The sequence below is a fragment of the Ochotona curzoniae genome, unplaced genomic scaffold (genome assembly GCF_017591425.1).
Source record: "Ochotona curzoniae isolate NIBS_2020 unplaced genomic scaffold, NIBS_Ocur_1.0 contig_1014, whole genome shotgun sequence".
Lineage (NCBI taxonomy): Eukaryota > Metazoa > Chordata > Mammalia > Lagomorpha > Ochotonidae > Ochotona > Ochotona curzoniae.
In genome coordinates this window covers 5,475,721-5,489,498 of record NW_024464920.1, presented here as the reverse complement: position 1 = coordinate 5,489,498, position 13,778 = coordinate 5,475,721, and the positions used below count along the sequence as shown (strand labels likewise).

The 13,778-nt window shown below is 53.6% G+C and overlaps 1 protein-coding gene across 2 annotated transcripts in view; it reads right to left on the bottom strand.

Annotated features, from left to right (window-relative positions):
• Window positions 1-13,078, bottom strand: part of PDE1B (phosphodiesterase 1B) — a 29,189-nt gene extending 16,111 nt beyond the window's left edge. The window contains exons 1-2 of one of the 2 annotated variants that reach the window (XM_040980068.1): window positions 12,741-13,078; window positions 11,049-11,171 (exon numbers count right to left, since the gene is read on the bottom strand). In XM_040980068.1, the coding sequence (XP_040836002.1) occupies window positions 11,049-11,158 (110 nt within the window). In that variant the 5' untranslated portion in view covers window positions 11,159-11,171; window positions 12,741-13,078. Of the gene's footprint in view, window positions 1-11,048; window positions 11,172-11,256; window positions 11,494-12,740 lie in introns of those variants that run through there. The other variant, XM_040980077.1, reaches the window with a different exon arrangement.
• Window positions 13,079-13,778: the final 700 nt, after the last annotated feature.

The following is a 13,778-nucleotide window of genomic DNA, read 5'->3' as shown; positions in this document are numbered from 1 at the left end:
CTGGGCCTCTTATGTGGACCTGCTGGCCTGGGAGGATCGTGTGGAGGGGGCTGTAGCCAGCCTGGGACATTTACAAATCTCCAAACCAAGCCAGCTCACCCCCACCAAACCCATGACCCCTTCCTCTGGTCCTGGCGTGTGTGCCCCTCCACCCTCCTTCGGAAAGGTAGTCATTTCTCAGACTAGGAACACCTCCAGTCCTCTACTGGCCTGCCCAGGGGAACTACACCCACTCACACACACACAGGCTACACCACTGTCTCATCTGGCTGTTAACAGCTGTTCCTGCTGAGAAAGGGGTACTGGCCAAGCAGCTTCCCTTCCTGGGAAAAACACGGCACATGCACACACACACACACACACACACACACACACACACCTCACCACACTCTACCTCTGTCTGAGCAGAGGACACGGTTCCCTGCTGCCTGGGAGGCAGGACTTAGGGGTGATGACTTCAGCAAAGGGACCACTATAGATCTACCTCCAGCTTTTCTGTTCAGAGTAAAGGCAGGAAGGTCACTGGCCCTGGGCAGGGTGCTATCAGAAAGTAAATACATTAAAGAGAGAGAGAGCGAGAGAAGCCCAATCACGTGTCCTTCCTCAGCCCATCCCCAGCTGCCCCTTCTCCACGGCGAGGAACACAACTCAGGAAAAGGAACAGAGGCTGGGAGACTCTGGCCCCCGTCACAAAAGAAGGATGCTGGGGAAAGGGAAGAACCGGCTGATCTTGAGGCGCTAAAATCCCAGCTGTTGAAGGAACCAAGGGAATCCTCCAGATCCAAGATAGAGAAGACGTGGGGTAAAAACCAGGAGACAACATGCGACCCCTGGGGCCAGTCACTTGGAGGCCCCATTTCTTTGCCCAAAGTGGGTAAACACAGACTCCACGGAAGTCGCCAGAGAAGCCTGATGCGATGTGGCATGACAACACACTGGGTCCATCCAGGGCCAGCTTACGATGCAGTCGGCTCAGCTAATATTCATGAAGACGCAGGTCCCCAGGCCCACCCTTCCACCCATGAATCCTGGTTTTCCATTCAGGCCCAGAAAGGCACCTGCGCTCTGGCCTCTCAGCCACCTGCTCCCCTCCAGACAGGCAGAACTTCTCAGGGGCTTTGTTACTCCACAGGGACCAGCGAGGCAGTGAGGAGCAGAGCCTGTGGAGCCTGGAGCTCCCGGAAACCAAGAGCAACCAGCTCGCACTCACCCAAGCACACCCGCTCCCTTCAGTCCCCATTGCTATAGGAGCAGCCCCAGCCCCTGGCAGCTGGCTGGGCATGGTGGCGGGGGTGGCTCCAAGGATAAAAATAGCGCCCCTGGTGACAGAGTTGGGGTGCCAGCCTGAGAGGTGCAGGCCTCTGGTTGAGGCAGCAGTCACAGTGAGAGGTCTCAAGAAGACGGGACAGAGGAGCTGGGTTGGGGTGAGGGACAGGGCAAGGCTGGGAGAGCAGGGAGTAGGGAACAAGACAGTAGGAGATGACAGGGAGTGCTAAGAGAGCAGGATGGGTGTGCAGCAGAAGACAGCCTAGGAGACTCTGAAGAAGAGGGCAGAAGTGGCCTGTCTAGAAGCAACTCCACTTTGCCCCTTCCACCCAGCAGATGCCCCTAGCATGGCTAGGCTCGCAGGAGGGAAGGCAGAAAAGCAAGCCAGACCAGTTAAGAACCTGGGCATCCCGATTCCCACCCCTGCATACAAACAGGTCACTCCCAACCCCCGCCTCAGCCATGCGCCCTGGAGAGAGGGAGAAACTGGGAGAGATAGGCTGTGGAGGAGGGGGTATCAGAAGAACCCCTTCCACTCCCTGGTCCACCTGTCTCCCCTCCCTGTGTTATTTCATTCTGCTCATTAACCACCTCCACATGGACCACCCCGCCAGCCCTCCAAACTGCCTCCTAACAGCTGTTCTCAGCAGATGGCCCGCTTCCAGGAGATGTGGAAGGCCACCTGGGCTGGGAAAAGGAGCTGGAAGCTTGACCGGGGTCTGTCTGCAGGTGTGAGGGGGCCAGCAGCCAGACTGCCGATCAGCAGGATTGGAGTCTGGGTCCAGGGATGCCCTCCCCCCATACCTTACCAGCTACTCTTCTTGATGATTCTCAGCTTCATCAGAGCCTAGGCCAGAGGCCGCAGAGGGAAGCAGGGCCCCTGGGCCTGGATCCTTAACTTCCAGAGGGCATCCTTTCTGCCCAGCTCGCTGCTTCCTCCAAACCAGCTCAGACCGAATGCTTCAGAGAGCCGTGTGGCTTTCATCAAGAACGGAGCAAGGCCAACTCCTGACCTCCATGAGTTTGGCAGGAAAGTTTCCTGCATACCAGTCCTCAGCCCATCAAAACAACAGGCAACTTTCTGGGCATTTCCGAGAAGAGCAGGTGCAGAGGAGGCAGGGGGGTATTGGCGGGTGGTGGAAGGAATGGAGGTTTTCAGTGTGCTTTTCAGACTGGAATTTGAAAACTTGACATGGAGAGATGGCCAGAGTTAACAGTTATGGCAACACTGCTGGTGTGTGTGTACGCACGCAGCGCACTCATTCAGCCCTGGCCTGAGATACTTCCAGATAAGATAGACACTGAGGGGAGAACCAGGAGATGGTGTCAAGCTGGATATGCAGAAGCTGATAAACAGGGCTGCAATGGGGAGCCAAGATATAGGAATGAAAGGAGGACAGTCCGTAGCTCCTGGTTCCATGTGCCAGAGAATTCCAAAGCGACGCCCTGCCCTGGCCCAGCAAGCCAAGTTCCCTGCCCAATCTAAACGGTGCTGACACCAGCTGGCAGCCTAATCACCCCGCTGCAGCCATCATAATTATTTGCAAATCTGACTTCTTGCAGCTGTGGCATCCATGGACCTGGAGCCTGGCTCTATCCAACTACATCTCCTGAAGAGCCCCCTTCCGAGTTCTTCTCCCGGTCCTGTACCATCAGGTTCCTCTCTGGATCCACCTTGGTTCCTTTCCCACCCAGCCCCAGTCAGCCTCCTTCGGTGGACTGTGCCAGGGCTGGGAGGCTGCAGGAGAATCCTAACCTGAAGCCTCTCTCCTGGCAGGACTGCGGCAGCAGCGGTGGCAGGGAGCAGGCCGGTGGCAGGGCTGGCAGATGCCAGGGTAGAGGCTGAGGGCCCTGGTACGAGGGACTGCCTGGCGTGGACTGGCTAACAACTCAACTTTCTGCTCTCCCCAGCTCAGGAACTGTCCCTTCCCTCTCAGTTCCCAACTTGGTCCCTCAACATGACTCTCCCATGGTTCTCCTGGGTCATTCTGTCTTCCTCCCTGGAGGAACCATCTTGTTATCTAACAGCTTCTATTCTCCCCAGCTGCCTCGCCTCGGCTGCCCTGCTTCGGTTCTCTGTCTCTCCATTGCTGTCCTGAAGAGAGTTGGAAAATAGCTACTCAACTTCCGTTACCTGAGAAAACCAGCCCCCCTGAGATTCAAAGGCAATTACTGGCTTCCTCCCCCAGAGGAGCTGGGAGGATGAGGTCACCGAGACAGTAAAAGCAAAAGGCCTTGCAGAAGACAGCAGTCCGGGGCTGGACTCCAAAGGATGCCTCAGGTGCCCGGATCCTGCACCAGCAATGCCTCCACCCCCTTCCCGGCAGTGGGATAGGGAGGGAAGAGCAGGATTGCAACCCAGAAGAGAGGGAAGGAGGAGAGGGAAGGAGCAAGGAGGCAAGTCACAGGAATAGGCCAGAGAGACAGCAAATGGGACCAGAAGGAGTAAAATGGAAACTCTGAAAGACGGAGCAAAGGAGGAAGGAGCAGAGGAGAGGTTGCAGGAAGAAGCAAAAGAGGAAAAGTACGAGGGCATGGAATGCTGCAGACGCATCTTAGACGGCTGTTTAAAAATTCAAAGGAGGGCTGGCATTGTGGGACAGATGCTTAAGCCATCACCTGCAAAGCCAGCCTCCCACATGGGTACAGGTTCAAGTCCCAGATGCTCCACTTTTGATCCAATTCCCTGCTAAGGCACCTGGGAAAGCAGCAGAAGATGAGCCAAATGCTTGTGCTCTTGCCACCCACATGGGAGACCTGGGTGGAATGCCAAGCTCCTGGCCTTTGCAAACGTTTAAGGTCTCTCTCTCTCTCTCCTCTCACCAAAGGAAAGGCAAGTCCTGTTCCAAGGTTTCCTTCTTAAGGAGGGGATGCAGGAGCTCGACACGACAGTGTAGTGATTAAAGTCCTTGTACATACTGGGATCCCATACGGGAGCCGGTTCTAATCCCGGCAGCCCCACTTCCCGTCCAGCATCCAGCTTCCTGCTTGTGGCCTGGGAATGCAGTCGAGGATGGCCCAAAGCCTTGGAACCCTGCACCTGTGTGGGAGACCTGGAGGAAAGTTCCTGGCTCCTGGCTTCAGATTGGCTCAGCTCTGGCCATTGTGGCCACTTCGGGAGTGAACCATCAGACGGAAGATCTTCCTCTCTGTATATCCGCCTTTCCAATAAAAATAAATAAATCTTAAAAAAAAAAAGGAGGGGGATGCAGAGGGGAGACAGCCACTCAGTTCAGGAATTGCAGAAAGCCCTGGGTAAGAGACAAGTAAGGAATAGTCTAGAGATATCCAGTTTTCTCTCCCACATACTGCCAGACCTACATCACCCCAAAATTCCTCACCTTCCTCTGGTCAAAATTCACAAAGCACCTTGTGAAGCCAACATCTCATATGGGAGTGCTACTTCGAATTCTGATCCAGCTCCTTGCAGCAGATGATAGTCCAGGTACTTGGGCCTCCACGCGGAGGACTTGGGTGGAGTTCCTGGCGCTTACCTTTGGCCTGCCCCAGCTCTCCCCCCACCACCATTGTGGCAATTTGGGGAGTCAACCAGTGCAAGAATAAGGTTATTTTTAAAAGTTAGAAATTCCACCTCCAATGAGGACATGGAGTCTCTATTCTTTCGGCTTTTGGATAGGAAGAGTGATATCTGGTTTCTAAGAAACTCTAGGATAGGTTATGGTACACCCGAAAATGTGCCTCCTCAGCTCCAGGGACTCTGGAGAAGTGCCAGAGGGGTAAACCCCTGGTGGCCCCTGGGTGCCCCTCACTTCGACCCACACGCACAGCACTCTCCTGCAATTCCTGCATCCTGGGTGGAACACTGGTCCAGACAATAAGAAGTAAGTGCCTCCCCATCTTCTTGCCTCCGCTAGCCCACAGCCTACACTGCACAGCCCGTTTCCAGCTCACCCAACCTCCTGTTTTCTGAAGCGAGTCACCTGCTCTCACCCCTTCCCTCATTCATCAATAAGATTCTTCCAAATCACGTCCCATCCATTATGACTCGAATTTACCATCTTTACCATTCTTCCTTACCCCAGCCAACAGCCAGCCATTCATTGCCACCCCTGTCTCATGCTGAAAGTTCTCCAGACTTATTATGTTAAAAAAAAAAAAAACACTTTCAGATGGATGCTATCAAATGAAGAACTAAAACTCAGAGAAATCATATGACCTCAAAACAGCACAGCTGGTCCCTGGCAGAGTGGGATGGGAACCCAGGACTCACAAGTCCCAAAATCCTCAGGCTGTTCCACTCCCAACGCCCTCCTACATCCCAGCAGCCGACGCTTCCAGAGGTTCATGCAGTGCTTTCTTTGGTTTGACTCTGATTCCCCCATCCCTGTACCTCCTCTACACAGCTCTGCAGGAATTGTCCATCCTCTTCTATCCCAGGGATGCCACACAGTCCTCATGCAAAGGAGGACAGAGGAGGAAAAAATAAAGCATCTGGTGGGGCCCTGGGGGCAAGATTCTCTTTGCGTGGCTGGAAGGGCTAATCCAGGGAGGACAGGGCACAGTCATCGCCACCGCGGCCTGGGAGAAACAAGGCTGTTTTTTTCCCCAGCAGTCCAGGGAGCCACACTTTATCCTGCCATCTTCACAGCAGCTCCCCAGCCACATGCAGAGAAAGGAGAACGCAGTGTAATTTTCAAAACTAGTGAGAGCCGCACAGGATCACTCCATGGGGCATATACGAAATGAGGACGAAAGAAAGATGGGGCGCGTCAGCAAAGCACCCAGGCAAGGCCCTCGGCTTCCGCTGCGCCCACTGCCTCTCTGCAGGGCTGCCAGAAGAAGTGAGCGCTGCACATATGTCAGACCACACACACACACACACATTATTCCATTACCTACACATACACCCACATGCATATCCACACACATACATGCTCTCCTATTATCTATATGCACACATTCACATGTGCATACTTATGTATTATCCCATTACATATATTCATACACACATGCATATTATCCCATTATCTACACTCACTACATGCACCCACACATACATACTATCTCATTGTCTAAAAACACATGCATACATATGATCCCAGCATCCACATTCACACACACACACACACACATCATCTCATTCTCTCATTCATACCTGGGACAATTCCACGTCCTCGGGAATGCCTGAAAGATTCAGGTATTATGGGGAAGTGCATATCTATCATCACAATGCTAAACATAACAACAATGAGATATCACTGTGACTTCCACAAACTGTCCCCAAAATGCATGTCAACATCTACCCACACACGCATGCATGCCTTCCAGGCATTCTCAATTGTATCCTGACATGTCCCATCCACACCTCCTCAGGCCATTGGTTTTTGTATCCTCCTGTAGCTCTCATAGCCATTTCTGTCCTGAGGTCCCCAAACCTCTTACCTTTTAAGCATCACCCATCCCCAAAAACAACATCATCATCTTCCTCTCCATTTCCTGTCTCTTTCGCACGGAGGTAGGCAGGCATGCGCCACCAAATCAGTCACAGAATTGGGCTCCGAGACATATACACCTGGCTGTCTTAATGCATTTGCTTGTTTCTTTCATAGCATTTATTGAGCATCTACTGTGTTCAGGGCACCACACCACACTAAAGAAGCAAAATCAGTCTCAACAATCCCCAGCCTGGCTTCTGGCTTCAGCTCAGCTGTACTGACCTTGAACCACAGCGCAGGCTCACAAGCCTGAACCAGGGGCTTCCTGAGTGTGTACCCTGTGTGGAGAATGGAGGAAGAGAGAACGGGCTATGTCTATGCTGTCCCTACAAGGGAAAGGAAACGTTTTATCTGTGAAATGTAAAATTCTAAGAGAAACTGAGAGGAGAAATAAGAGGGACGTTAGTGCTAACCTGGGAAAGAGAGAAAATTCCTCTGGGTGCCTTTCCCATGTGTACAAGACACCCTATAAGGAAAAAAACAGGCAGACATGCCAACAGGTGGAATTTTACCACTTAGGGGGAGCAGCAAAAGGAGGAACAGGATGCCTCCCACCCTCCACACCCGCAAGGAGTTTGAACTAGACCACAAGCTTTGTGAGAGCAGGGACCAGGTCCATTCTATCCACTGTGCATCTCCAGCATCCAGCATACATAACCTGGCCCAAAGAGGCATGTAATACACACAAGGGCACTTCGACAAGTTCACAGAAAATGGAATTAAAAGCCACCTTTGGGGCCAGCATTGTGACCCAGTGGATTAAGCTGCCGCTTAGGACAGACACCAGCATCCCGTATCATGGTTCCCGTTTGAGTCCTGGTTACCCCACTTTTGATCCAGTCCCTGTTAACAGGAAAACAGTGGACGACGGTCCAAGTCCTTGAGTCCCTGCTACCCATGTGGGAGACCCCAATGGAGTTCCTGGTTCCTGGTTGTTGCAGGATTTGGGGGAATGAACCAAAAGACAGAAGAGCCCTGCTCTCTGCTCCTGCTCTCTCTCAAATAAATAAATTTTTAAACGGTTGTTTTGGTGCCAAAAAACAAATAAATAAAACTCATGCATATGAGGAGTCTTCAAAAAGTTTATGGGAAATGTTTATTGTGAAAACTTACAAATTCTAGGGTTTTTTTTTTTTTGGCACCCAAAGAAACTTATCTTTTAATGTTAGCTTTCCACAACTTTCTGAAGTGCCTTCATAGCTGCTGAATAAATAATCAAGCCAAGGATGCTCAACCCATCCCTGTTCATGGCTTCTCCTGAAGCACAAAAAAGCACAGAGCAGTCCTGCTGCCTCTGCTGGCCCTCCCCACACCCTCCCTGGGCTCAGGGAAGGGGACACAGGCCACACTTTATCCGAGACACTTTGGAACTCTTAGCGTCATCCAGGCCAGCCCCTCCTTCCCAAGGCCTTGCAGCCATGGTCCCTGGATCCCAGCTTCAGCTGAGCAGCCTATTCAGTTAGGAACACTTTCTGGTGAGCCTGAGGGATACCCTACATTCGGGACTGTCCCCAGCTCACATGCTGAAGATTCTCTCAATCCACCCTTGACAGGCTCCTAATGAGCAGAGGAGAATTCCCCCGTGCTCTTCACTGCACGGCTCTGTCAGTCAGGATTTCTTGTCAAAAGAGGCAAAACGCCTCACGTGGTCCCCCCTGGGGAGAATCTAAATGAACTAGATTAGCCATTTTAAAAGTAGAAGAGAGAAAAGAAGATGTACTGAGTAGCACAATCAAGATGCATACAGGAACTATTGTTATGATGCACAGGTTAGGCCACCACTTGCAACATCACCATCCCAAATGGGAATGCAAGATTGTGTCCTGGCTGCTCCACTTCCAATCCAGCTCCCTGCTCACGCACCTGGGAAAGCAGCAGGAGATGGCCCAGATGTTTGAGCACCTGCACCCACGTGAGAGACCCACAATAAGTTCCTAGCTCCTGGCTTTCGCTGGCCCACCTCTGGCTCTTGTGCGCATGTGAGGAACAAACCAGCAGATAAGAAATATCTCCATCTTTCTCTCTCAATCTCCTTCTCTCTCTCTTTCTGTGCCTTTCAAGTATACGAAAATAATTTTAAAAAAAAAAGATATCTAGTTAGCTAGATATTTTTTCCCATCTGTCTTCATTTTCATTCAGTACCCAGGTCTGAAATAGTCATGACTTACCCTCTATTTCCAGAATAAATACATCCTTCCTATTCTGACCTACCGAAGGGAAGGAGCTCCATGTCCATTTCAAAGTAAGAGCACCCCTTCAGAAATCACGGCATCAGAGAGCTGGGCCCCTCAGTCCTCCTGTCCAACAAACGCCCTCAGTCCCTGTGCACCTCGGCCTCCCCAGGATCCAAACAGGGCCAGACGCACACAGCCATGCACCTGGGGGCTGCTCAGACATTGAGACCTCCTTGTCTTGAGGAAGTGAGACTGGGAAGGGGCTCTTGGCCATTAGTATTCAGGAGACGGCACCTCTCAGGATGAGTTATTACACACAGCCAGCCTTCTGAAGAACCAGACGGGCCAAGTGAATAAAGACCTGGACAATCTCATCAGAGAAATTAGTGACCCCTGTCCCCTCACGAGCTCCCAAAAGGACATTGTCCTCTCAGCCCCTGCACAGGTGGAGCTGCCTCCTTCTGTGGATCCTCTTTCCATGGAGCATTTGCTTAGGGAAAAAAAAGAACAACTCTCTTTCAGACAAGACTTTGGCTAGAAGGATACAGAAAATCAAGGAATAGGGCAAAACCCAGTCTTCCGCAGGGACCCTGTTTCCTGAGCCACCTGCACTATGGCGGCGGTATGGAGGGGTGAGGGGATGATATCCTGACAGACCTTGAATTCCCCCATCTGTTGACTCCTCGCCTTTCAGCCACTGGCTTGCCAATACACCCCCCCTCAACTGGGAGCAGAGCACCATTGGCCATCAAGAATCACCCAGTGCCCTTCTGAAGAAAAACCAGTTCAATCCGGGTTTTTCGTTCCTTCACCCCAGAACTCATTCCAAGGCTGCGCTTCAGGAAGCCTGGCAAATTGCTTTGGCCAGAGGCAGCAAGAGAAGAGGACATTTGGATACCAAAGCCTTGGTGCCCACTACGTCAGGCTTCTCCCTAGAGCCTCACTAAGCAGCTAGCCTACACATCAATCCCATCTGCCCAAGACAAAGGCATCCTCTTAGCGTTCCCCTGAAGTATGACACAGCCACAGCACCTATCTATCCATCACCTCCTCCTCTCCCTTACCCAACCCAAGGCTCACCACTGAGGATGCTGCCAAGGACCCGGGCTCAGGGGCTATGCTTCCTCACTAACCATCCATATGCTCCCCTGGCTGTCCCTGCCCTTCTGGGACTGCAGGGAAGGCAGGGGGCAGGTCTCAGGAAGAAAGGCACCTGCCCTCGCCTTCTGATGGAGAACCCAGTACCACAGCTGGATTTCTCAACGGCACCAGACTAGAAGGTTGGGGGAAGAGGGTACATCTTTGGTCTTTGGCTCTGCCCTCTCCTTTTCTGCAGAGCAGGAGAGAAAGTTGCTCTCCTCGCCCTGGCACTGACTGGAGTATGGGACACCTGAGTCCTCCCTTTACGTACTGATTGCTCCCCACAAGCCCTGGTCCTGAAACAGTTACCCAAGATGCCGAAACATGCTGGCAAGTACCGGAAGACCCTAGAGAAACGAAAAGGCTTTCATTAAGCCAATTACCTGGCTCCTGTGGCTCAATCTGCCTTCACTGCCACCCACTCTCTCAGGTGGGGGCACCATCCCTCTCCTCCAGATGCCAGGTGGGGAGTGAATTTCCAGGCCCCAGGAGAGACTAACAGCTTGGGAAGGTGGGGTGCTCCCCTTTCCCCTCCCCCACTGCCCCATAGGATGCAGGAGGTAAAAACTCCCATCCCGCTGAATATACCTATGCCCCACAGGTTGACATGAAGCCTGCTGCCGAGTGCTGGAGCCTGGGGCACACACATGTGACAGCTCTCCATCTGCACACCCCTGCACATGGATCCGTGTGAGTCAGCCGGGCACCTCCCGAAGACTGCCCAGCTGTCTGCAGCCCTGCCACACCGCCACTGCTGTGCCGCCCTGCGTGTGTCACCAGAGGGGTCCTCGGGCAACTCCTCAGCCGCTCCAGCCAGCCAGCCAGCTGGCTCCGCACATGCCTTGCACATGTGGACCGGCAACGCGTGTCCTGGCACCTGCCAACATAGGTCCCCCTGGAAAATCTATCAGCCCCAGCTCTGGCTACCCACCACCACCACCAAAACCCGCCGCCAACCCAGGTTCCCTAAGATTCCCCCACCCCGCATCCCCATTCCCGGGCTAAGACTCACAGGGACCGAAGCTTAATCCACATTTTCTTGCTGGGGGCCGACTTGAGCTCCAAGGGTGAGGGACAATCCGACTCCAACATCTCCGGAGGGCTGCGGGGGGACAGCTCCATGTTCGGCCACAGTCTATGGAAGAGAAGGAGGAAATAGCAGCTCCTCGTCAGCCCTTGAGCCAAAAGACCCCCTTACCCGCATGCCAACCCCTTCCCACCTGCGGCTGGTGCGGACTAGCCAGGCCGGTGTCTCTAGGCTCGGCCCAAGCTGGCAGAGCTGCAGCTCCTGCGGCTCCTCCTCTCCCGCCGCCCAGCCGAGCTCTGGGCTCCGGGTCCAAGCTCTCCGCGCCGCCGCTACCGCCGCCACCACCGCGGCCGCCGCGCGCGCGCTGCCAGAGCCGCCTCCTCGCCTCTCTCCGCCTCCCCAGTCCCCGGCTCCCCTCCCTCCGCTCCCCCTCCCTCCCTCCCTCCCTGCCTCCCTTTCTCCTTCCTCCTCCTCGGCCTGCTCGCCCGTCTCTCACTCCTCGCTGCCGCTCCTCCCCCTCCCAGAGGCGGGATTGGAAACCGAGGGGCACGAGCAGACCCAAGTACCCAAGGGCGAGCGCACGCACACCCGCGCCCGGTGCGAGCGGCTGCCTGCGTGTGCCCTGCGCGGGCGGCTGCGGGTGCGAGTGCGTGTTTACCCTGCGCAGCGCAGGCGGCCTGCGGGCAGGGCTCGGCTGTAGGTGGCTTCCTGGGTTCAGTCTATGTGTGTTTGGAGTCTCTCTGTTGGTGCGTGCGGCTTCCTGGAGCCACGTGTGCCCCACCGCCTGATGTGTCCAGTGCGGGCAGGAGGGAGAGGGAGATGAACCCCGTCTGGGGGGACGGGAGGTTGGACCTGGACACAGGTGTACTGGAGCCGTCCCAGGCGGATTGGACCCCACCTGTGTGTACTCCTGTCTTTAAAGAGGGCTGGGTCCTCAGAGTCTGCCCTGAGCGGGGAAGGCATTCCTCCACTCTCCATACTGCGCTGCGCAGACTTGAACGGACCCTCCCCGTGCTGCTTCTAACCACTAGCGGTGTCAGCCGACCCCGGGAAATTTCTGCAGACTGGGCAGCTCCGCGTGCACCTGTTTTAGCTCTACAATAATTCCACTCTGCCGGAACTTCCTTCTTGGTATCTCTTCTCGACCCCTAACTTATTTCTCACAGGCTATCAGCTCATTCATCCCTCCCAGAACCTGAACTTTATTTCAAGGTTGGAAGAACAGGGCAGGAGACCGCATCTAGTTCACTTTGAATCTCCCGTGGCAGTTGCCCCTCCCTGGGCACAGGAGGGAGAAAGAACACAAAAAGAGTGGTGGAGTGAAGAAAAGCGTGGGCTCTCCCAGCTGAGACTTCCTGCCTAGAGGAATGGCCACGGACTGGGCATTTGGCCCTGCAGTAAACTTGCCCACCTCATGTGCCCGTGTTTGACATCTGGCTGACTCCTGGCCCCAGTGCCCTGGCCATACAGGCTCTAAGACGCAGTGCTGCTGGCCCAAGTGATCAGCTGCCTACCACCCACCTGGGAGACCTGGATTGAGTCTTTGGCTCCTGAATGTTGCAGGCATGTGGGGAGAAAACTAATAGATGGATTCTTGCTCTCTCGCTCCCCCCCTCCCCCATCGTGCTCTCTCTCTCTCTCAATTACATTTAAAAATAAAAAATTTTAAAGAATTACCAAATTAGGTCAGGTCTTCAGATCCAGCAGAAGTAGCAGCAGAATCAGCACATGGGAAATCCAGAAGCAGGAGGAGATGACAGAACCAGAGTTGGAAGGCAAGCCAAAAGAAAGCCTGGGGCTTCCTGCTCTAGGTGCACCTGACTTCCACACACGGAGCACATGTTCTCTTTGCAGGGGAGCAGAGCCAGGCAAGAGAGGGCTGCATGTGAGACCCCTGTTGCACTCCAAGACGAGCCAGTTCTCAGTCGGGAAGCAGTCTGCCTCCTCAGCAGCCACAAATTGGGCTTGAAAAGTCAAAAGAACCGTACAGTAGGATTAGCACTGAAGAGTTCTAATTATGAAAGTAAGAATGGAGCTAAAGAGTTTCCTAGTTGGGCCCGGCGCGGTGGCGCAAGTGGTTAAAGGTCCTCGCCTTGCACGCCCGGGATCCCATATGGGCACCGGTTCTAATCCTGGCAGCCCCGCTTCCCTTCCAGCTCCCTGCTGCCTGTGGCCTGGGAGGGCAGTCGAGGACGGCCCAAAGCTTCGGGAACCTGCACCCATGTGGGAGACCCGGAAGAGGCTCCTGGCTTCGGATCGGCATAGCATCGGCCGTTGCGCTCACTTGGGGAGTGAATCATTGGACAGAAGATCTTCCTCTCTGTCTCTCCTCTCTGTATATCCGCCTTTACAATGAAAAATAATAAAAATAAATCTTTAAAAAAAAAAGAGTTTCCTAGTTCAGGCAGGTATTTAAACTAGAAAGAGTGGGAGACATATTTCCAGAGGGGTCTCTGAATGCTTTGCAATGTTTTAAGAGGGGTGTGTGTGAGAGAGAAAGAGAGAATTGGAAAGGCAGAGAGGAAGAAAGAGATCTACTCCCATTGACCACAATATCCAGTTGCTGGGTCAGGAACTCCTCCGTGGTCTCCCATGTGAGTGGTAGGGGCTTGAATAGCACTTGAGCCTTTGTTTACTACCTTCCCAGATGCATTAGCAGGAAAGCAGATGGAAAGTAGAGCAGCTGGGACTCATCCCTGCCATATGGGATAGAGG